Source organism: Scyliorhinus torazame, chromosome 22 (genome assembly GCF_047496885.1).
Source record: "Scyliorhinus torazame isolate Kashiwa2021f chromosome 22, sScyTor2.1, whole genome shotgun sequence".
Taxonomy (NCBI): domain Eukaryota; kingdom Metazoa; phylum Chordata; class Chondrichthyes; order Carcharhiniformes; family Scyliorhinidae; genus Scyliorhinus; species Scyliorhinus torazame.
This window is the reverse complement of record NC_092728.1, coordinates 731,793-756,259: the sequence shown is the minus strand read 5'-3', so window position 1 is coordinate 756,259 and position 24,467 is coordinate 731,793. Positions and strand designations below refer to the sequence as shown.

The 24,467-nt window shown below is 51.3% G+C and overlaps 1 protein-coding gene across 1 annotated transcript in view; it reads right to left on the bottom strand.

Annotated features, from left to right (window-relative positions):
* The window catches only part of LOC140398877 (PDZ domain-containing protein 4-like), a 56,158-nt gene extending 36,827 nt beyond the window's left edge, over nucleotides 1–19,331 (bottom strand). Inside the window, exons 1-2 of the mRNA XM_072487821.1 lie at nucleotides 19,091–19,331; nucleotides 5,765–5,855 (exon numbers count right to left, since the gene is read on the bottom strand). Coding sequence (XP_072343922.1) covers nucleotides 5,765–5,855; nucleotides 19,091–19,161 — 162 coding nt within the window. The 5' untranslated portion in view covers nucleotides 19,162–19,331. The remainder of the gene's footprint in view (nucleotides 1–5,764; nucleotides 5,856–19,090) is intronic.
* Nucleotides 19,332–24,467: the final 5,136 nt, after the last annotated feature.

Below are 24,467 nucleotides of genomic sequence, written 5' to 3'. Positions count from 1 at the left end.
CCTCCCTATCTCTGTAACCTCCTCCAGCCCCGACAACCCTCCCTATCTCTGTAACCTCCTCCAGCCCCTACACCCTCCCTATCTCTGTAACCACCTCCAGCCCATACAACCCTCCCTATCTCCGTAACCTCCTCCAGCCCCTACACCCCTCCCTATCTCTGTAACCTCCTCCAGCCCCTACACCCCTCCCTATCTCTGTAACCACCTCCAGTCCCGACACCCTCCCTATCTCTGTAACCTCCTCCAGCCCCTACACCCCTCCCTATCTCTGTAACCACCTCCAGCCCATACAACCCTCCCTATCTCCGTAACCTCCTCCAGCCCCTACACCCCTCCCTATCCCTGTAACCCCCTCCAGCCCCTACCCCCCTCCCTATCTCTGTAACCTCCTCGAGCCCCGACACCCCTCCCTATCTCTGTAACCCCCTCCAGCCCCTACACCCCTCCCTATCTCTGAAACCTCCTCCAGCCCCTACACCCCTCCCTATCTCTGTAACCACCTCCAGCCCATACAACCCTCCCTATCTCTGTAACCCCCTCCAACCCCTACACCCCTCCCTATCTCGGTAACCTGCTCCAGCCCCAACACCATCCCTAACTCTGTAACCCCCTCCAGCCCCTACACCCCTCCCTATCTCTGTAACCCCCTCCAGCGCCTACACCCCTCCCTATCTCTGTAACCTCCTCCAGCCCCGACACCCCTCCCTATCTCTGTAACCTCCTCCAGCCACTACACCCTCTCCCTATCTCTGTAACCTCCTCCAGCCCCTACACCCTCCCTATCTCTGTAACCTCCTCCAGCCCCTACACCCCTCCCTATCTCTGTAACCCCCTCCGGCCCCTACACCCCTCCCTATCTCTGTAACCTCCTCCAGCTCCGACACCCCTCCCTATCTCTGTAACCTTCTCCAGTCCCTACACCCCTCCCTATCTCTGTAACCTCCTCCAGCCCCTACAACCCTCCCTATCTCTGTAACCCCCTCCAGCCCCTACACCCCTCCCTATCTCTGTAACCTCCTCCAGCCCCTACACCCCCTCCCTATCTCTGTAAACACCTCCAGCCCCGACACCCTCCCTATCTCTGTAACCTCCTCCAGCCCCCACACCCCTCCCTATCTCTGTAACCTCCTCCAGCCCCTACACCCTCCCTATCTCTGTAACCTCCTCCAGCCCCTACAACCCTTCCTATCTCTGTAACCTCCTCCAGCCCCGACAACCCTCCCTATCTCTGTAACCTCCTCCAGCCCCTACACCCTCCCTATCTCTGTAACCTCCTTCAGCCCCTACACCCCTCCCTATCTCTGTAACCACCTCCAGTCCCTACACCCTCCCTATCTCTGTAACCTCCTCCAGCCCCTACACCCCTCCCTATCCCTGTAACCACCTCCAGCCCATACAACCCTCCCTATCTCCGTAACCTCCTCCAGCCCCTACACCCCTCCCTATCCCTGTAACCCCCTCCAGCCCCTACCCCCCTCCCTATCTCTGTAACCTCCTCGAGCCCCGACACCCCTCCCTATCTCTGTAACCCCCTCCAGCCCCTACACCCCTCCCTATCTATGAAACCCCCTCCAGCCCCTACACCCCTCCCTATCTATGAAACCTCCTCCAGCCTCTACACCCCTCCCTATCTCTGTAACCCCCTCCAGCCCCTCCACCCCTCCCTATCTCTGTAACCTGCTCCAGCCCCTACACCATCCCTAACTCTGTAACCCCCTCCAGCCCCTACACCCCTCCCTATCTCTGTAACCCCCTCCAGCGCCTACACCCCTCCCTATCTCTGTAACCTCCTCCAGCCCCGACACCCCTCCCTATCTCTGTAACCTCCTCCAGCCACTACACCCTCTCCCTATCTCTGTAACCTCCTCCAGCCCCTACACCCTCCCTATCTCTGTAACCTCCTCCAGCCCCTACACCCCTCCCTATCTCTGTAACCCCCTCCGGCCCCTACACCCCTCCCTATCTCTGTAACCTCCTCCAGCTCCGACACCCCTCCCTATCTCTGTAACCTTCTCCAGTCCCTACACCCCTCCCTATCTCTGTAACCTCCTCCAGCCCCTACAACCCTCCCTATCTCTGTAACCCCCTCCAGCCCCTACACCCCTCCCTATCTCTGTAAACACCTCCAGCCCCGACACCCTCCCTATCTCTGTAACCTCCTCCAGCCCCCACACCCCTCCCTATCTCTGTAACCTCCTCCAGCCCCTACACCCTCCCTATCTCTGTAACCTCCTCCAGCCCCTACAACCCTTCCTATCTCTGTAACCTCCTCCAGCCCCGACAACCCTCCCTATCTCTGTAACCTCCTCCAGCCCCTACACCCTCCCTATCTCTGTAACCTCCTTCAGCCCCTACACCCCTCCCTATCTCTGTAACCACCTCCAGTCCCTACACCCTCCCTATCTCTGTAACCTCCTCCAGCCCCTACACCCCTCCCTATCCCTGTAACCACCTCCAGCCCATACAACCCTCCCTATCTCCGTAACCTCCTCCAGCCCCTACACCCCTCCCTATCCCTGTAACCCCCTCCAGCCCCTACCCCCCTCCCTATCTCTGTAACCTCCTCGAGCCCCGACACCCCTCCCTATCTCTGTAACCCCCTCCAGCCCCTACACCCCTCCCTATCTATGAAACCCCCTCCAGCCCCTACACCCCTCCCTATCTATGAAACCTCCTCCAGCCTCTACACCCCTCCCTATCTCTGTAACCCCCTCCAGCCCCTCCACCCCTCCCTATCTCTGTAACCTGCTCCAGCCCCTACACCATCCCTAACTCTGTAACCCCCTCCAGCCCCTACACCCCTCCCTATCTCTGTAACCCCCTCCAGCCCCTACACCCCTCCCTATCTCTGTAACCTCCTCCAGCCCCGACACCCCTCCCTATCTCTGTAACCTCCTCCAGCCACTACTCCCTCTCCCTATCTCTGTAACCTCCTCCAGCCACTACACCCTCCCTATCTCTGTAACCTCCTCCAGCCCCTACACCCCTCCCTATCTCTGTAACCCCCTCCGGCCCCTACACCCCTCCCTATCTCTGTAACCTCCTCCAGCTCCGACACCCCTCCCTATCTCTGTAACCTTCTCCAGTCCCTACACCCCTCCCTATCTCTGTAACCTCCTCCAGCCCCTTCAACCCTCCCTATCTCTGTAACCTCCTCCGGCCCCTACACCCTCCCTATCTCTGTAACCTCCTCCAGCCCCTACACCCCTCCCTATCTCTGTAACCGCCACCAGCCCCAACACCCTCCCTATCCCTGTAACCTCCTCCAGCCCCTACACCCCTCCCTATCTCTGTAACCCCCTCCAGCCCCTACACCCCTCCCTATCTCTGTAACCTCCTCCGGCCCCTACACCCTCCCTATCTCTGTAACCTCTTCCAGCTCCCTACACCCCCTCCCTATCTCTGTAACCTCCTCCAGCCCATACACCCCTCCCTATCTCTGTAACCTCCTCCAGCCCCTACACCCTCCCTATCTCTGTAACCGCATCCATCCCCCTACACCCCTCCCTATCTCTGTAACCTCCTCCAGCCCCCATACCCCTCCCTATCTCTGTAACCTCCTCCTGCCCCTACACCCTCCCTATCTCTGTAACCCCCTCCAGCCCCTACACCCCTCCCTATCTCTGTAACCTCCTCCAGCCCCTACACCCCTCCCTATCTCTGTAACCTCCTCCAGCCCCTACAACCCTCCCTATCTCTGTAACTGCCTCCAATTCCTACGACCCTCCAAGATCCCTGCGCTCCTCCAATTCCGCCTCTTGAACATTCCCAGTTTCCCATCGCTCCACCCTTGGTGGCCGTGCCTTCAGCTGCCTGAGTCCCGAGCTCTGGAATCCCCTCCCTACGCCTCTCGGTTTCTCTCTCTCTGCCTGTCTCTCGCTCTCTCACGCACCCTCTGTCTCCCTCCATACCCCCTTTTCCCTGGCTCTCTATCCACACAGTCTCTCTATCTTTACCCCCGTCTCTCCCACACTCCCCCGAGTCCCTTCCCCCCCCCCCCTCTCTATCTGAACCCTCCGCCTCTCACCCTCACTCGCTTCCCAACTCTATCTCGCTCTCTCCGACGTGATCTGAGTCACCTATTTGGTCCTGTCTATGTTGAGACACAGAACATAGAACATTACAGCGCAGTACAGGCCCTTCGGCCCTCGATGTTGCGCCGACCTGTGAAACCACTCTAAAGCCCATCTACACTATTCCCTTATCGTCCATATGTCTATCCAATGACCATTTTAATGCCCTTAGTGTTGGCGAGTCCACTACTGTTGCAGGCAGGGCATTCCACGCCCTCGCTACTCTCTGAGTAAAGAACCTACCTCTGAAATCTGTCCTATACTATCTCCCCTCAATTTAAAGCTATGTCCCCTCGTGCTGGACATCACCATCCGAGGAAAAAGGCTCTCACTGTCCACCCTATCCAATCCTCTGATCATCTTGTATGCCTCAATTAAGTCACCTCTTAACCTTCTTCTCTCTAACGAAAACAGCCTCAAGTCCCTCAGCCTTGCCTCATAAGATCTTCCCTCCAAACCAGTCAACATCCTGGTAAATCTCCTCTGCACCCTTTCCAATGCTTCCACATCCTTCCTATAATGCGGCGACCAGAATTGCACGCAATACTCCAAATGCGGCCGCACCAGAGTTTTGTACAGCTGCAACATGACCTCATGGCTCCGAAACTCAATCCCTCTACCAATAAAAGCTAACACACCGTACGCCTTCTTAACAACCCTCTCAACCTGGGTGGCAACTTTCAGGGATCTATGTCCATGGACATGTAATTGGGGGGGGGGGGCGCTTCCCAGTGTCGGGCCGCTCCGCGTAATGGGCAAAGTGGAGACAGGACGACAGCGGCCCGAGTTAGCAAAGCCCAGAACATTACATCTAACGGGCGATGTGATTTGGCCATTGGGCAGCACTTGTTGAACAATGCTGGGTGCGCTGCCAGCTAAACGAACACCCCAGTCTAAGGTAATGAGCCGAGCTCGCGACGCGGGCCGTCACGTATTCATACACATTCTGCAAACAAAAGAAACACGTCCCAGACTCTTACCCACTTTTTTGAATTACCCAGAGGCTCGGGTAAGCCCCCCCCCCCCCCCCCCGCCCCATCACTGCCTCCATCGCAACTCCTCAACCAATTAGAGCGGCTTGTCCACACTTCTCCTGTTGTGCAAATTGGCGCAATTGTCTAAAATTCGGTCTGCTGAGTGCCAGATGGGCAGATTCGACAACACGTCCTTCCGTCCAGGTTTAGGTCCGATCGCACCCCTGGAAAGCATCGTGGGCAGACCGTCTAGGATCGGGAGGAAGGCCACTCGGCCCCTCCAGCCTGGCCCGACCCTCAATAAGACAATTGGCTGATCACCTCGACCCCGCATTCGCGCTGACCTCCTGATGACCTTTCACCCCCTCGCTAATGGAGAATCTCTCCACCTTGGCCTTAAAAATAATCCAAGATTCTGCTATCGCTGCCTTTCCCGTTCCAGAAACCCGCGATTCTCTGGGAGAAAAGATATCTCCTCATTTGTGTTTTAAACGGACGACCCCTAATTATTAAACGGTGACCCCCCCCACCCCCCCCCCCCCCCCACCCCATGTTCCAGACTCTCCCACAGGAGGAACCATCATCTCTACATTCAACCTGTCGAGACCCCCTCAGGATCGAGAAGGTTCCGATCAAGTCGCCTCTCCCTCTGCTAAACCCGAGCGGATACAATCCTCGGAACGTTAGGCCGGGGGTAACGCACGATTGTTCACCCACCTCATACTCCAGTTCCTCCGTCCGATCTACCTCATGGTGACCGCTCTCCAGATAGTCATTGGCGTCGTAGAACTCGTTCCCGACGGGGGGACTGAAAGTAAGGGAGGCAGAAGCTGTCAAACTATTCGGCTGCCAGTGAGGTTACCCTCAACGCAGGGCACGGCTGGTCCCAGAGAACGGGAGAGTGCGGCGGAACCAGGGAGTGGGGTCCAGGCAGAGGATTGCTGTACACAGTCTGTGTTTATACAGGGTGAGGATTGCTGTACACAGTCTGTGTTTATACAGGGCGAGGATCGCTGTACACAGTCTGTGTTTATACAGGGTGAGGATCGCTGCACACAGTCTGTGTTTATACAGGGTGAGGATCGCTGTACACAGTCTGTGTTTATACAGGGTGAGGATCGCTGCACACAGTCTGTGTTTCTACAGGGTGAGGATTGCAGTACACAGTCTGTATTTATACAGGGTGAGGATCACTGAACACAGTCTGTGTTTATACAGGGTGAGGATCGCTGTACACAGTCTGTGTTTCTACAGGGTGAGGATCACTGTACACAGTCTGTGTTTATACAGGGTGAGGAACGCTGTACACAGTCTGTGTTTATACAGGGTGAGGATTACTGTACACAGTCTGTGTTTATACAGGGTGAGGATCGCTGTACACAGTCTGTGTTTATACAGGGTGAGGATTGCTGTACACAGTCTGTGTTTATTCAGGGTGAGGATCGCTGTACACAGTCTGTGTTTATACAGGGCGAGGATCGCTGTACACAGTCTGTGTTTATACAGGGTGAGGATCACTGTACACAGTCTGTGTTTATACAGGGTGAGGATCGCTGTACCCAGTCTGTGTTTATACAGGGTGAGGATTGCTGTACACAGTCTGTGTTTCTACAGGGTGAGGATTGCTGTGCACAGTCTGTGTTTATACAGGGTGAGGATCACTGTACACAGTCTGTGTTTATTCAGGGTGAGGATCGCTGTACACAGTCTGTGTTTATACAGGGTGAGGATCACTGTACACAGTCTGAGTTTATACAGGGTGAGGATTGCTGTACACAGTCTGTGTTTCTACAGGGTGAGGATTGCTGTGCACAGTCTGTGTTTATACAGGGTGAGGATTGCTGTGCACAGTCTGTGTTTATACAGGGTGAGGATCACTGTACACAGTCTGTGTTTATACAGGGTGAGGATCACTGTACACAGTCTGTGTTTATACAGGGTGAGGATCGCTGTACCCAGTCTGTGTTTATACAGGGTGAGGATTGCTGTACACAGTCTGTGTTTCTACAGGGTGAGGATTGCTGTGCACAGTCTGTGTTTATACAGGGTGAGGATCACTGTACACAGTCTGTGTTTATTCAGGGTGAGGATCACTGTATACAGTCTGATTTTATTCAGGGTGAGGATTGCTGTACCCAGTCTGTGTTTATACAGGGTGAGGATTGCTGTACACAGTCTGTGTTTATACAGGGTGAGGATTGCTGTACACAGTCTGTGTTTATTCAGGGTGAGGATCACTGTACACAGTCTGTGTTTATTCAGGGTGAGGATCGCTGTACACAGTCTGTGTTTATACAGGGTGAGGATCACTGTACACAGTCTGTGTTTATACAGGGTGACGATTGCTGTACACAGTCTGTGTTTATTCAGGGTGAGGATCGCTGTACACAGTCTGTGTTTATACAGGGTGAGGATCGCTGTACACAGTCTGTGTTTATTCAGGGTGAGGATCGCTGTACACAGTCTGTGTTTATTCAGGGTGAGGATCGCTGTACACAGTCTGTGTTTATTCAGGGTGAGGATCGCTGTACACAGTCTGTGTTTATACAGGGTGAGGATCACTGTGCACAGTCTGTGTTTATTCAGGGTGAGGATCGCTGTATACAGTCTGTGTTTATTCAGGGTGAGGATTGCTGTACACAGTCTGTGTTTATACAGGGTGAGGATTACTGTACACAGTCTGTGTTTATACAGGGTGAGGATCGCTGTACCCAGTCTGTGTTTATTCAGGGTGAGGATCGCTGTACACAGTCTGTGTTTATACAGGGTGAGGATCACTGTGCACAGTCTGTGTTTATTCAGGGTGAGGATCGCTGTATACAGTCTGTGTTTATTCAGGGTGAGGATTGCTGTACACAGTCTGTGTTTATACAGGGTGAGGATTACTGTACACAGTCTGTGTTTATACAGGGTGAGGATCGCTGTACACAGTCTGTGTTTATTCAGGGTGAGGATCGCTGTACACAGTCTGTGTTTATTCAGGGTGAGGATCGCTGTACACAGTCTGTGTTTATACAGGGTGAGGATCGCTGTACACAGTCTGTGTTTATACAGGGTGAGGATCACTGTGCACAGTCTGTGTTTATTCAGGGTGAGGATCGCTGTATACAGTCTGTGTTTATTCAGGGTGAGGATTGCTGTACACAGTCTGTGTTTATACAGGGTGAGGATTACTGTACACAGTCTGTGTTTATACAAGGTGAGGATCGCTGTACACAGTCTGTGTTTATTCAGGGTGAGGATTACTGTACACAGTCTGTGTTTATACAGGGTGAGGATCGCTGTACACAGTCTGTGTTTATACAGGGTGAGGATCGCTGTGCAGAGTCTGTGTTTATTCAGGGTGAGGATCGCTGTACACAGTCTGTGTTTATACAGGGTGAAGATCGCTGTACACAGTCTGTGTTTATTCAGGGTGAGGATCGCTGTACACAGTCTGTGTTTATTCAGGGTGAGGATCACTGTGCACAGTCTGTGTTTATTCAGGGTGAGGATTGCTGTACACAGTCTGTGTTTATACAGGGTGAGGATTACTGTACACAGTCTGTGTTTATACAGGGTGAGGATCGCTGTACACAGTCTGTGTTTATTCAGGGTGAGGATTACTGTACACAGTCTGTGTTTATACAGGGTGAGGATCGCTGTACACAGTCTGTGTTTATACAGGGTGAGGATCGCTGTGCAGAGTCTGTGTTTATACAGGGTGAGGATCACTGTACATAGTCTGTGTTTATTCAGGGTGAGGATTACTGTACACAGTCTGTGTTTATACAGGGCGAGGATCGCTGTACACAGTCTGTGTTTATACAGGGTGAGGATCGCTGTACACAGTCTGTGTTTATTCAGGGTGTGGATCGCTGTACACAGTCCGTGTTTCTACAGGGTGAGGATCGCTGTGCAGAGTCTGTGTTTATTCAGTGTGAGGATTACTGTACACAGTCTGTGTTTATACAGGGCGAGGATCGCTGTACACAGTCTGTGTTTATACAGGGTGAGGATCGCTGTACACAGTCTGTGTTTATTCAGGGTGAGGATCGCTGTACACAGTCCGTGTTTCTACAGGGTGAGGATCGCTGTGCAGAGTCTGTGTTTATACAGGGTGAGGATCACTGAGCACAGTCTGTGTTTATTCAGGGTGAGGATAGCTGTATACAGTCTGTGTTTATTCAGGGTGAGGATTGCTGTACACAGTCTGTGTTTATACAGGGTGAGGATTACTGTACACAGTCTGTGTTTATACAGGGTGAGGATCGCTGTACACAGTCTGTGTTTATTCAGGGTGAGGATCGCTGTACACAGTCTGTGTTTATTCAGGGTGAGGATCGCTGTACACAGTCTGTGTTTATACAGGGTGAGGATCGCTGTACACAGTCTGTGTTTATACAGGGTGAGGATCACTGTGCACAGTCTGTGTTTATTCAGGGTGAGGATCGCTGTATACAGTCTGTGTTTATTCAGGGTGAGGATTGCTGTACACAGTCTGTGTTTATACAGGGTGAGGATTACTGTACACAGTCTGTGTTTATACAAGGTGAGGATCGCTGTACACAGTCTGTGTTTATTCAGGGTGAGGATTACTGTACACAGTCTGTGTTTATACAGGGTGAGGATCGCTGTACACAGTCTGTGTTTATACAGGGTGAGGATCGCTGTGCAGAGTCTGTGTTTATTCAGGGTGAGGATCGCTGTACACAGTCTGTGTTTATACAGGGTGAGGATCGCTGTACACAGTCTGTGTTTATTCAGGGTGAGGATCGCTGTACACAGTCTGTGTTTATTCAGGGTGAGGATCACTGTGCACAGTCTGTGTTTATTCAGGGTGAGGATTGCTGTACACAGTCTGTGTTTATACAGGGTGAGGATTACTGTACACAGTCTGTGTTTATACAGGGTGAGGATCGCTGTACACAGTCTGTGTTTATTCAGGGTGAGGATTACTGTACACAGTCTGTGTTTATACAGGGTGAGGATCGCTGTACACAGTCTGTGTTTATACAGGGTGAGGATCGCTGTGCAGAGTCTGTGTTTATACAGGGTGAGGATCACTGTACATAGTCTGTGTTTATTCAGGGTGAGGATTACTGTACACAGTCTGTGTTTATACAGGGCGAGGATCGCTGTACACAGTCTGTGTTTATACAGGGTGAGGATCGCTGTACACAGTCTGTGTTTATTCAGGGTGTGGATCGCTGTACACAGTCCGTGTTTCTACAGGGTGAGGATCGCTGTGCAGAGTCTGTGTTTATTCAGTGTGAGGATTACTGTACACAGTCTGTGTTTATACAGGGCGAGGATCGCTGTACACAGTCTGTGTTTATACAGGGTGAGGATCGCTGTACACAGTCTGTGTTTATACAGGGTGAGGATTGCTGTGCACAGTCTGTGTTTATACAGGGTGAGGATCACTGTACACAGTCTGTGTTTATTCAGGGTGAGGATCACTGAACACAGTCTGTGTTTATACAGGGTGAGGATCGCTGTACACAGTCTGTGTTTATACAGGGTGAGGATCACTGTACACAGTCTGTGTTTATTCAGGGTGAGGATCGCTGTATACAGTCTGTGTTTATACAGGGTAAGGATTGCTGTACACAGTCTGTGTTTATACAGGATGAGGATCGCTGTATACAGTCTGTGTTAATTCAGGGTGAGGATCGCTGTACACAGTCTGTGTTTATACAGGGTGAGGATCACTGTACACAGTCTGTGTTTATACAGGGTGAGGATCACTGTACACAGTCTGTGTTTATACAGGGTGAGGATCGCTGTGCAGAGTCTGTGTTTATACAGGGTGAGGATCACTGTGCACAGTCTGTGTTTATTCAGGGTGAGGATCGCTGTATACAGTCTGTGTTTATTCAGGGTGAGGATTGCTGTACACAGTCTGTGTTTATACAGGGTGAGGATTACTGTACACAGTCTGTGTTTATACAAGGTGAGGATCGCTGTACACAGTCTGTGTTTATTCAGGGTGAGGATTACTGTACACAGTCTGTGTTTATACAGGGTGAGGATCGCTGTACACAGTCTGTGTTTATACAGGGTGAGGATCGCTGTGCAGAGTCTGTGTTTATTCAGGGTGAGGATCGCTGTACACAGTCTGTGTTTATACAGGGTGAGGATCGCTGTACACAGTCTGTGTTTATTCAGGGTGAGGATCGCTGTACACAGTCTGTGTTTATTCAGGGTGAGGATCACTGTGCACAGTCTGTGTTTATTCAGGGTGAGGATTGCTGTACACAGTCTGTGTTTATACAGGGTGAGGATTACTGTACACAGTCTGTGTTTATACAGGGTGAGGATCGCTGTACACAGTCTGTGTTTATTCAGGGTGAGGATTACTGTACACAGTCTGTGTTTATACAGGGTGAGGATCGCTGTACACAGTCTGTGTTTATACAGGGTGAGGATCGCTGTGCAGAGTCTGTGTTTATACAGGGTGAGGATCACTGTACATAGTCTGTGTTTATTCAGGGTGAGGATTACTGTACACAGTCTGTGTTTATACAGGGCGAGGATCGCTGTACACAGTCTGTGTTTGTACAGGGTGAGGATCGCTGTACACAGTCTGTGTTTATTCAGGGTGTGGATCGCTGTACACAGTCCGTGTTTCTACAGGGTGAGGATCGCTGTGCAGAGTCTGTGTTTATTCAGTGTGAGGATTACTGTACACAGTCTGTGTTTATACAGGGCGAGGATCGCTGTACACAGTCTGTGTTTATACAGGGTGAGGATCGCTGTACACAGTCTGTGTTTATTCAGGGTGAGGATCGCTGTACACAGTCCGTGTTTCTACAGGGTGAGGATCGCTGTGCAGAGTCTGTGTTTATACAGGGTGAGGATCACTGAGCACAGTCTGTGTTTATTCAGGGTGAGGATCGCTGTATACAGTCTGTGTTTATTCAGGGTGAGGATTGCTGTACACAGTCTGTGTTTATACAGGGTGAGGATTACTGTACACAGTCTGTGTTTATACAGGGTGAGGATCGCTGTACACAGTCTGTGTTTATTCAGGGTGAGGATCGCTGTACACAGTCTGTGTTTATTCAGGGTGAGGATCGCTGTACACAGTCTGTGTTTATACAGGGTGAGGATCGCTGTACACAGTCTGTGTTTATACAGGGTGAGGATCACTGTGCACAGTCTGTGTTTATTCAGGGTGAGGATCGCTGTATACAGTCTGTGTTTATTCAGGGTGAGGATTGCTGTACACAGTCTGTGTTTATACAGGGTGAGGATTACTGTACACAGTCTGTGTTTATACAAGGTGAGGATCGCTGTACACAGTCTGTGTTTATTCAGGGTGAGGATTACTGTACACAGTCTGTGTTTATACAGGGTGAGGATCGCTGTACACAGTCTGTGTTTATACAGGGTGAGGATCGCTGTGCAGAGTCTGTGTTTATTCAGGGTGAGGATCGCTGTACACAGTCTGTGTTTATACAGGGTGAGGATCGCTGTACACAGTCTGTGTTTATTCAGGGTGAGGATCGCTGTACACAGTCTGTGTTTATTCAGGGTGAGGATCACTGTGCACAGTCTGTGTTTATTCAGGGTGAGGATTGCTGTACACAGTCTGTGTTTATACAGGGTGAGGATTACTGTACACAGTCTGTGTTTATACAGGGTGAGGATCGCTGTACACAGTCTGTGTTTATTCAGGGTGAGGATTACTGTACACAGTCTGTGTTTATACAGGGTGAGGATCGCTGTACACAGTCTGTGTTTATACAGGGTGAGGATCGCTGTGCAGAGTCTGTGTTTATACAGGGTGAGGATCACTGTACATAGTCTGTGTTTATTCAGGGTGAGGATTACTGTACACAGTCTGTGTTTATACAGGGCGAGGATCGCTGTACACAGTCTGTGTTTATACAGGGTGAGGATCGCTGTACACAGTCTGTGTTTATTCAGGGTGTGGATCGCTGTACACAGTCCGTGTTTCTACAGGGTGAGGATCGCTGTGCAGAGTCTGTGTTTATTCAGTGTGAGGATTACTGTACACAGTCTGTGTTTATACAGGGCGAGGATCGCTGTACACAGTCTGTGTTTATACAGGGTGAGGATCGCTGTACACAGTCTGTGTTTATACAGGGTGAGGATTGCTGTGCACAGTCTGTGTTTATACAGGGTGAGGATCACTGTACACAGTCTGTGTTTATTCAGGGTGAGGATCACTGAACACAGTCTGTGTTTATACAGGGTGAGGATCGCTGTACACAGTCTGTGTTTATACAGGGTGAGGATCACTGTACACAGTCTGTGTTTATTCAGGGTGAGGATCGCTGTATACAGTCTGTGTTTATACAGGGTAAGGATTGCTGTACACAGTCTGTGTTTATACAGGATGAGGATCGCTGTATACAGTCTGTGTTAATTCAGGGTGAGGATCGCTGTACACAGTCTGTGTTTATACAGGGTGAGGATCACTGTACACAGTCTGTGTTTATACAGGGTGAGGATCACTGTACACAGTCTGTGTTTATACAAGGTGAGGATCGCTGTACACAGTCTGTGTTTATTCAGGGTGAGGATTACTGTACACAGTCTGTGTTTATACAGGGTGAGGATCGCTGTACACAGTCTGTGTTTATACAGGGTGAGGATCGCTGTGCAGAGTCTGTGTTTATTCAGGGTGAGGATCGCTGTACACAGTCTGTGTTTATACAGGGTGAGGATCGCTGTACACAGTCTGTGTTTATTCAGGGTGAGGATCGCTGTACACAGTCTGTGTTTATTCAGGGTGAGGATCACTGTGCACAGTCTGTGTTTATTCAGGGTGAGGATTGCTGTACACAGTCTGTGTTTATACAGGGTGAGGATTACTGTACACAGTCTGTGTTTATACAGGGTGAGGATCGCTGTACACAGTCTGTGTTTATACAGGGTGAGGATCGCTGTGCAGAGTCTGTGTTTATTCAGGGTGAGGATCGCTGTACACAGTCTGTGTTTATACAGGGTGAGGATCGCTGTACACAGTCTGTGTTTATTCAGGGTGAGGATCGCTGTACACAGTCTGTGTTTATTCAGGGTGAGGATCACTGTGCACAGTCTGTGTTTATTCAGGGTGAGGATTGCTGTACACAGTCTGTGTTTATACAGGGTGAGGATTACTGTACACAGTCTGTGTTTATACAGGGTGAGGATCACTGTACATAGTCTGTGTTTATTCAGGGTGAGGATTACTGTACACAGTCTGTGTTTATACAGGGTGAGGATCGCTGTACACAGTCTGTGTTTATTCAGGGTGAGGATCGCTGTACACAGTCTGTGTTTATTCAGGGTGAGGATCACTGTGCACAGTCTGTGTTTATTCAGGGTGAGGATCGCTGTGCAGAGTCTGTGTTTATTCAGGGTGAGGATCGCTGTACACAGTCTGTGTTTATTCAGGGTGAGGATTACTGTACACAGTCTGTGTTTATACAGGGTGAGGATCGCTGTACACAGTCTGTGTTTATACAGGGTGAGGATCGCTGTGCAGAGTCTGTGTTTATACAGGGTGAGGATCACTGTACATAGTCTGTGTTTATTCAGGGTGAGGATTACTGTACACAGTCTGTGTTTATACAGGGCGAGGATCGCTGTACACAGTCTGTGTTTATACAGGGTGAGGATCGCTGTACACAGTCTGTGTTTATTCAGGGTGTGGATCGCTGTACACAGTCCGTGTTTCTACAGGGTGAGGATCGCTGTGCAGAGTCTGTGTTTATTCAGTGTGAGGATTACTGTACACAGTCTGTGTTTATACAGGGCGAGGATCGCTGTACACAGTCTGTGTTTATACAGGGTGAGGATCGCTGTACACAGTCTGTGTTTATTCAGGGTGAGGATCGCTGTACACAGTCCGTGTTTCTACAGGGTGAGGATCGCTGTGCAGAGTCTGTGTTTATACAGGGTGAGGATCGCTGTGCACAGTCTGTGTTTATACAGGGTGAGGATTGCTGTGCACAGTCTGTGTTTATACAGGGTGAGGATCACTGTACACAGTCTGTGTTTATTCAGGGTGAGGATCACTGAACACAGTCTGTGTTTATACAGGGTGAGGATCGCTGTACACAGTCTGTGTTTATACAGGGTGAGGATCACTGTACACAGTCTGTGTTTATTCAGGGTGAGGATCGCTGTATACAGTCTGTGTTTATACAGGGTAAGGATTGCTGTACACAGTCTGTGTTTATACAGGATGAGGATCGCTGTATACAGTCTGTGTTAATTCAGGGTGAGGATCGCTGTACACAGTCTGTGTTTATACAGGGTGAGGATCACTGTACACAGTCTGTGTTTATACAGGGTGAGGATCACTGTACACAGTCTGTGTTTATACAGGGTGAGGATCACTGTACACAGTCTATGTTTATACAGGGTGAGGATCGCTGTACACAGTCTGTGTTTATACAGAGCGAGGATAGCTGTACACAGTCTGTGTTTATACAGGGCGAGGATTACTGTACACAGTCTGTGTTTATTCAGGGTGAGGATCGCTGTACACAGTCTGTGTTTATACAGGGTGAGGATCACTGTACACAGTCTGTGTTTATACAGGGTGAGGATCACTGTACACAGTCTATGTTTATACAGGGTGAGGATCGCTGTACACAGTCTGTGTTTATACAGGGCGAGGATCGCTGTACAGTCTGTGTTTATACAGGGTGAGGATCGCTGTACACAGTCTGTGTTTATTCAGGGTGAGGATTGCTGTACACAGTCTGTGTTTATACAGGGTGAGGATCGCTGTACACAGTCTGTGTTTATACAGGGTGAGGATCACTGTACACAGTCTGTGTTTATACAGGGTGAGGATCACTGAACACAGTCTGTGTTTATACAGGGTGAGGATCGCTGTACACAGTCTGTGTTTATACAGGGTGAGGATTGCTGTACACAGTCTGTGTTTATTCAAGGTGAGGATCGCTGTACACAGTCTGTGTTTATACAAGGTGAGGATCGCTGTACACAGCCTGTGTTTATACAGGGCGAGGATCACTGAACACAGTCTGTGTTTATACAGGGTGAGGATCGCTGTACACAGTCTGTGTTTATACAGGGTGAGGATTGCTGTACACAGTCTGTGTTTATTCAAGGTGAGGATCGCTGTACACAGTCTGTGTTTATACAGGGCGAGGATTGCTGTACACAGTCTGTGTTTATACAGGGCGAGGATCGCTGTACACAGTCTGTGGTTATTCAGGGCGAGGATCGCTGTACACAGTCTGTGTTTATTCAGGGTGAGGATCGCTGTACACAGTCTGTGTTTATTCAGGGTGAGGATCACTGTACACAGTCTGTATTTATACAGGGTGAGGATCGCTGTACCCAGTCTGTGTTTATACAGGGTGAGGATCGCTGTACCCAGTCTGTGTTTATACAGGGTGAGGATCGCTGTACACAGTCTGTGTTTATTCAGGGTGAGGATTGCTGTACACAGTCTGTGTTTATTCAAGGTGAGGATCGCTGTACACAGTCTGTGTTTATTCAGGGTGAGGATCGCTGTATACAGTCTGTGTTTATACAGGGGGAGGATCGCTGTACACAGTCTGTGTTTATTCAGGGTGAGGATCGCTGTATACAGTCTGTGTTTATACAGGGTGAGGATTACTGTACACAGTCTGTGTTTATTCAGGGTGAGGATTGCTGTACACAGTCTGTGTTTATACAGGGCGAGGATCGCTGTACACAGTCTGTGTTTATTCAGGGTGAGGATCGCTGTATACAGTCTGTGTTTATACAGGATGAGGATCGCTGTACACAGTCTGTGTTTATACAGGGTGAGGATCACTGTACACAGTCTGTGTTTATACAGGATGAAGATCGCTGTACACAGTCTGTGTTTATACAGGGTGAGGATCACTGTACACAATCTGTGTTTATACAGGGTGAGGATCACTGTACACAGTCTGTGTTTATACAGGGCGAGGATCACTGTACACAGTCTGTGTTTATTCAGGGCGAGGATCGCTGTACACAGTCTGTGTTTATACAGGGTGAGGATTGCTGTGCAGAGTCCGTGTTTATTCAGGGTGAGGATCGCTGTACACAGTCTGTGTTTATACAGGGTGAGGATCGCTGTACACAGTCCGTGTTTATACAGGGTGAGGATTGCTGTGCAGAGTCCGTGTTTATTCAGGGTGAGGATCGCTGTACACAGTCTGTGTTTATACAGGGTGAGGATTGCTGTACACAGTCTGTGTTTATACAGGGTGAGGATTGCTGTGCACAGTCTGTGTTTATACAGGGTGAGGATCACTGTACACAGTCTGTGTTTATACAGGGTGAGGATTGCTGTGCACAGTCTGTGTTTATTCAGGGTGAGGATTGCTGTGCACAGTCTGTGTTTATACAGGATGAGGATCACTGTACACAGTCTGTGTTTATACAGGGTGAGGATTGCTGTGCACAGTCTGTGTTTATACAGGATGAGGATCACTGAACACAGTCTGTGTTTATACAGGGTGAGGATCGCTGTACCCAGTCTGTGTTTATACAGGATGAGGATCACTGAACACAGTCTGTGTTTATTCAGGGTGAGGATCGCTGTATACAGTCTGTGTTTATACAGGGTGAGGATTGCTGTACACAGTCTGTGTTTATTCAGGGTGAGGATTGCAGTGCACAGTCTGTGTTTATACAGCATGAGGATCACTGTACACAGTCTGTGTTTATACAGGGTGAGGATCGCTGTACACAATCTGTGTTTATACAGGGTGAGGATTGCTGTGCACAGTCTGTGTTTATACAGGATGAGGATCACTGTACACAGTCTGTGTTTATACAGGGTGAGGATCACTGTACACAGTCTGTGTTTATTCAGGGTGAGGATCGCTGTACACAGTCTGTGTTTATTCAGGGTGAGGATCACTGTACACAGTCTGTGTTTATACAGGGTGAGGATCGCTGTACACAATCTGTGTTTATACAGGGTGAGGATTGCTGTGCACTGTCTGTGTTTATACAGGATGAGGATCACTGTACACAGTCTGTGTTTATACAGGGTGAGGATTGCTGTGCACAGTCTGTGTTTATACAGGGTGAGGATCACTGTACACAGTCTGTGTTTATACAGGGTGAGGATCACTGTACACAGTCTGTGTTTATACAGGGTGAGGATTGCTGTGCACAGTCTGTGTTTATACAGGGTGAGGATCGCTGTACACAGTCTGTGTTTATACAGGGTGAGGATCGCTGTACCCAGTCTGTGTTTATACAGGGTGAGGATCGCTGTACACAGTCTGTGTTTATTCAGGGTGAGGATTGCTGTACACAGTCTGTGTTTATACAGGGTGAGGATCACTGTACACAGTCTGTGTTTATACAGGGTGAGGATCGCTGTACACAGTCTGTGTTTATACAGGGTGAGGATCGCTGTACACAGTCTGTGTTTATACAGGGTGAGGATTGCTGTACACAGTCTGTGTTTCTACAGGGTGAGGATTGCTGTACACAGTCTGTGTTTATACAGGGTGAGGATTGCTGTACACAGTCTGTGTTTATACAGGGTGAGGATTGCTGTACACAGTCTGTGTTTATACAGGGTGAGGATTGCTGTATACAGTCTGTGTTTATACAGGGTGAGGATTGCTGTACACAGTCTGTGTTTATACAGGGTGAGGATCGCTGTACACAGTCTGTGTTTATTCAGGGTGAGGATTGCTGTACCCAGTCTGTGTTTATACAGGGTGAGGATCACTGTACACAGTCTGTGTTTATACAGGGTGAGGATCGCTGTACACAGTCTGTGTTTATACAGGGTGAGGATCGCTGTACACAGTCTGTGTTTATACAGGGTGAGGATTGCTGTACACAGTCTGTGTTTCTACAGGGTGAGGATTGCTGTACACAGTCTGTGTTTATACAGGGTGAGGATTGCTGTACACAGTCTGTGTTTATACAGGGTGAGGATTGCTGTACACAGTCTGTGTTTATACAGGGTGAGGATTGCTGTATACAGTCTGTGTTTATACAGGGTGAGGATTGCTGTACACAGTCTGTGTTTATACAGGGTGAGGATTGCTGTACAGTCTTTCTCTGGGTGTTGTTGATACTCACCGCTCAGACTGAGTGCAGGGTTCCAGCTGTACAATCTGGGGTGACGGAGTCTGCACCTTCCTCAAGGCCATGATGTGTTCGAAGGTGATGTCTGTCTGGGTGCCGTTGTCCACAAGTTGCAGATCCGGGATTGACGTTGCAATCTTGCCTCTGGGACTGCGCCGCAGGACCTGGATAACCAGGGGATCCCGGGATGGCCGCAGGGCATCCGTGTACTGCTCCTGACTCACTTTACACAGCTCCTTGTCGTGGACCTGCAAAGGAACCAGACAGGAGAGCAAATTCAGTCAATCTGTGGCAACTGTTTAGAGACCCCAGGGGGAGGGTCCCACGGTGCAGGGGCACCAAAGGGAGGGCCCCACGGCGCAGGGACACCAGGGGGAGGGGCCCACGGTGCAGCGACACCAGGGGAAGGGCCCCACAGTGCAGGGGCACCAGGGGGAGGGCCCACGGCACAGGGACACCAGGGGGTGGACCCCACGGTGCAGGGACACCAGGGGGAGGGGCCCACGGCGCAGGGACACCAGGGGGAGGGCCCACGGCGCAGGGACACCAGGGGGAGGGGCCCACGGTGCAGCGACACCAGGTGGAGGGCCCCACGGTGCGGAGACACCAGGGGGAGGGTCCCACGGTGCAGGGGCACCGAGGGGAGGGCCCCACGGCACAGGGACACCAGGGGGAGGGTCCCACGGTGCAGGGACACCAGGGGGAGGGCCCCACGGCGCAGGGACACAAGGGGGAGGGGCCCACGGCGCAGGGACACCAGGGGGAGGGGCCCACGGTGCGGAGACACCAGGGGGAGGGTCCCACGGTGCAGGGGCACCGAGGGGAGGGCCCCACGGCACAGGGACACCAGGGGGAGGGCCCCACGGTGCAGGGACACCAGGGGGAGGGCCCCACGGAGCAGGGACACCAGGGGAGGGCCCCACGGAGCAGGGACACCAGGGGGAGGGGCCCACGGTGCAGGGACACCAGGGGGAGAGGCCCACGGTTCAGCGACACCAGGGGAAGGGCCCCACGGTGCAGGGACACCAGGGGGAGGGCCCCACGGTGCAGGGACACCAGGGGGAGGGCCCCACGGTTCAGGGACACCAGGGGGAGGGTCCCACGGTGCGGGGACACCAAGTGAAGGGTCCCACGGTGTAGGGACACCAGGGGGAGGGCCCCACGGTGCGGAGACACCAGGGGGAGGGTCCCACGGTGCAGGGACACCAGGGGAGGGCCCCACGGTGCAGGGACACCAGGGGGAGGGCCCCACGGTGCAGGGACACCAGGGGGAGGGCCCCACGGTTCAGGGACACCAGGGGGAGGGCCCCACGGTGCGGGGACACCAGGGGGAGGGCCCCACGGTTCAGGGACACCAGGGGGAGGGCCCCACGGTGCGGGGACACCAGGGGGAGGGTCCCATGGTGCGGGGACACCAGGGGGAGGGCCCCACGGTGCAGGGACATCAGGGGGAGGGTCCCACGGTGCAGGGACACCAGGGGGAGGGCCCCACGGTGCAGGGAGACCGGGGGGAGGGTCCCATGGTGCAGGGACACCAGGGGGAGGGTCCCATGGTGCAGGGAGACCGGAGGGAGGGTCCCACGGTGCAGGGAGACCGGGGGGAGGGTCCCATGGTGCAGGGACGCCAGGGGGAAGGTGAGCTCAGACTCTACGTCTGACCATCTCCTGATGGGCTCTGCTTTGCCATTTTGTCCTGTGCCCCGCCCACACACCCCGCCCGTCATCCTCTGAGGTTATCCCCCCCCCACCCACCCACTTTGTACGGTGTCCAGTTCCCCGCGGGTCACCCTCCGGACTTGCCGCGGTCAGTGTGAGAGCAGTGACTGACCCCTGACCCCTCCCCTGTGGGGTCAGTTTGCCCACACGCCGTATACTCACCTTGTGAGGGCTGGCCGTTCGCCGTCCCAGTGCCCCGTGTCTCAGACCACCAGAGCCCTGGACAAACACACAAAGTGGAATCATTATTCTGCTGGACGTGACTGGCAATCCCGTCAGGACCCTGCCGGATCTCCCAGCTTCCATCCCGAGGGGCGAGCAAACACATTTGGAAACGTTTATTCCGACTCTCCTGATGGTGAGAAGGTTTCGGTGGGAGGGCCATTTCACCGGCATGGGAGGGAGGCGCGGTTGGCAAATCTCGAGGGATATTCCCACTCGGAGTTGGTGACTCTTTGTGGAGGGGAGATACTTTCAGCCTGTCCGTGTCCGTCGGACAGTCACATCAATGGGAAATCAGCGATGTGTCTCTGTCCGTCTAAGCGTGACTGTGTGTGCCGGTGTGTAGTAAGTTTGTCTGAGTGTGACTGTGTCAATGTGTGTGTGTGAGAGAGACTGTATGACTATCAGTGTGTCTGTGTGACTGTCAGTGTGTCTGACTCTCAGTGTGTGTTCGACTGTCAGTGTGTGTTCGACTGTCAGTGTATGTGGCTGTCAGTGTTTGTGTCTCACTGTCAGTGTTTGTGTGTGAGACTGTCAGTGTGTTTGACTGCCTGTGTGTGTGTGTGTGACTGTCAGTGTGTGTGACTGTCAGTGTGTGTGTGAGACTGTCCGTGAGTATGTGTGACTGTCAGTGTGTGTGTGTGACTGTCAGTGTGTGTGTGTGACTGCCAGTGTGTGTGTGTGACTGTCAGTGTGTGTGTGTGACTGTCAGTGCATCTGACTTTCAGTGTGTGTGTTTGTGAGTGTCAGTGTGTGTGAGGGTCAGTGTGTATGACTGTCAGTGTATGTGGGAGACTGTCAGTGCGTGTGTGTGACTATGTGTGTGACTGTCTGTGTGTAACTGTCAGTGTGTGTGACGCAGTGTATGTGACTGTCAGTGTGTGTGTGATTGTCAATGTGTGTGTGTGAGACTGTCCGTGTGTGTGTGTGACTGTCAGTGTGTGTGACTGTCCATGAGTGTGTGTGTGACTGTCAGTGTGTGTGTGTGTGACTGTCAGTGTGTGTGACTGTCGGTGTGTGTGTGACTGTCAGTGTGTGTGTGTGTGACTGTCAGTGTGTGTGTGAGACTGTCAGTGTGTGTGTATGACTGTCTGTGTGACTGTCCGTATGTGTGTGTAACTGTCAGTGTGTGTGACTGTCAGTGCGTGTGTGTCACTGTCAGTGTGTGTGTGACTGTCAGTGTGTGTGGGAGACTGTCAGTGCGTGTGTGTGACTGTGTGTGTGACTGTCAGTGTGTGCGACTGTCAGTGTGTGTGACTGTCTGTGCATGTGACTGCCAGTGTGTGTGTGTGACTGTCAATGTGTGTGTGTGAGACTGGCCGTATGTGTGTGTGTGACTGTCAGTGTGTGTGACTGTCCATGTGTGCGTGTGTGACTGTCAGTGTGTGTTTGTGATTGTCAGTGTGTGTGTGTGACTGTCAGTGTGTGTGTGTGACTGTCAGTACGTGTGTGAGTGCCAGTGTGTGTGTGTGTGCGTGTGTGTGGCTGTCTGAGTGTGTGTGTGACTGTCAGTGTGTGTGTTTGTGTGACTGTGTGTGTGTGTGTGACAGTCTGAGTGTGTGTGACTGTCAGTGTGTGTGTGTGACTGTCAGTGTGTGTGACTGTCAGTGTGTGCGTGTGACTGTCAGTGTGTGTGACTGTCAGTGTGTGTGTGAGACTGTCAGTGTGTGTGTGACTGTCAGTGTGTGTGTGTGACTGTCAGTGTGTGTGTGACTGTCAGTGTGTGAGTGTGATTGTCAGTGTTTGTGTGACTGTCAGTGTATGTGGGAGACAGTCAGTGCGTGTGTGACTGTGTGTGTGACTGTCAGTGTTAGTGTGTGTGACTGTCAGTGTGTGTGTGTGTGACTGTCAGTGACTGTAGGAGACTGTCAGTGTGTGTGTGTAAGAATGTCAGCGTGTGTATGTGACTGTGTGTGTGACTATCAGTGTGTGTAACTGTCAGTGACTGTCAGTGCATGTGTGTGTGACTGTCAGTGTGTTTAACTGTCAGTGTGTGTGACTGTCAGTGTATGTGACTGTCAGTGTGTGTGTGACTGTCAATGTGTGTGTGTGAGACTGTCCGTGTGTGTGTGTGACTGCCAGTGTGTGTGACTGTCAGTGTGTGTGTGTGTGACTGTCCGCGTGTGTATGTGACTGTCAGTGTGTGTGTGTGACTGTCAATGTGTGTGTATTAGACTGTCCGTGTGAGTGTTTGTGTGACTGTCAGTGTGTGTGAGACTGTCAGTGTGTATGTGAGACTGTTAGTTAACGTGTGACTGTCAGTGTGTGTGTGACTGTCAGTGTGTGTGTGTGACTATTAGTGTGTGTGTGAGACTGTCAGTGTGTGTGTGACTGACAGTGTGCGTGTGTGACTGTCAGTGTGTGTGTGACTGTCAGTGTGTGTGTGTGTGACTGTCAGTGTGTGTTTGACTGCCAGTGTGTGTGTGACTGACAGTGCGTGTGTGTGACTGTCAGTGTGTGTGTGACGGTCAGTGTGTGTGTGACTGTCAGTGTGTCTGTGACTGTCAGTGTGTGTGTGACTGACAGTGTGTGTGTGTGACTGACAGTGCGTGTGTGACTGTCAGTGTGCGTGTGTGACTGTCAGTGTGTGTGTGACTGCCAGTTTGTGTGTGACTGTCAGTGTGTGTGTGACTGTCAGTGTGTGTGTGACTGACAGTGTATGTGACTGTCAGTGTGCGTGTGTGACTGTCAGTGTGTGTGTGACTGTCAGTGTGTGTGTGACTATGTGTGTGACTATCAGTGTGTGTAACTGTCAGTGACTGTCAGTGCATGTGTGTGTGACTGTCAATGTGTGTGTGTGAGACTGTCCGTGTGTGTGTGTGACTGCCAGTGTGTGTGACTGTCAGTGTGTGTGTGTGTGACTGTCCGCATGTGTATGTGACTGTCAGTGTGTGTGTGTGACTGTCAATGTGTGAGTATAAGACTGTCCATGGGAGTGTTTGTGTGACTGTCAGTGTGTGTGACTGTCAGTGTGTGTGAGACTGTCAGTGTATGTGTGACTGTCAGTGTGTGTGTGACTGTCAGTGTGTGTGTGTGTGACTATTAGTGTGTGCGTGTGACTGTCAGTGTGTGTGAGACTGTCAGTGTGTGTGTGTGCCTGTCAGTGTGTGTGTGTGACTATCAGTGTGTGTGTGACTGTCAGTGTGTGTGTGTGCCTGTCAGTGTGTGTGTGTGACTATCAGTGTGTGTGTGACTGTCAGTGTGTGTGTGTGCCTGTCAGTGTGTGTGTGTGACTGTCAGTGTGTGTGTGACTGTCAGTGTGTGTGTGTGACTGCCAGTGTGTGTGTGACTGACAGTGTGTGTGTGTGCCTGTCAGTGTGTGTGTGTGACTGTCAGTGTGTGTGTGACTGTCAGTGTGTGTGTGTGACTGTCAGTGTGTGTGTGACTGTCAGTGTGTGTGTGGCTGACAGTGTGTGTGTGTGACTGTCAGTGT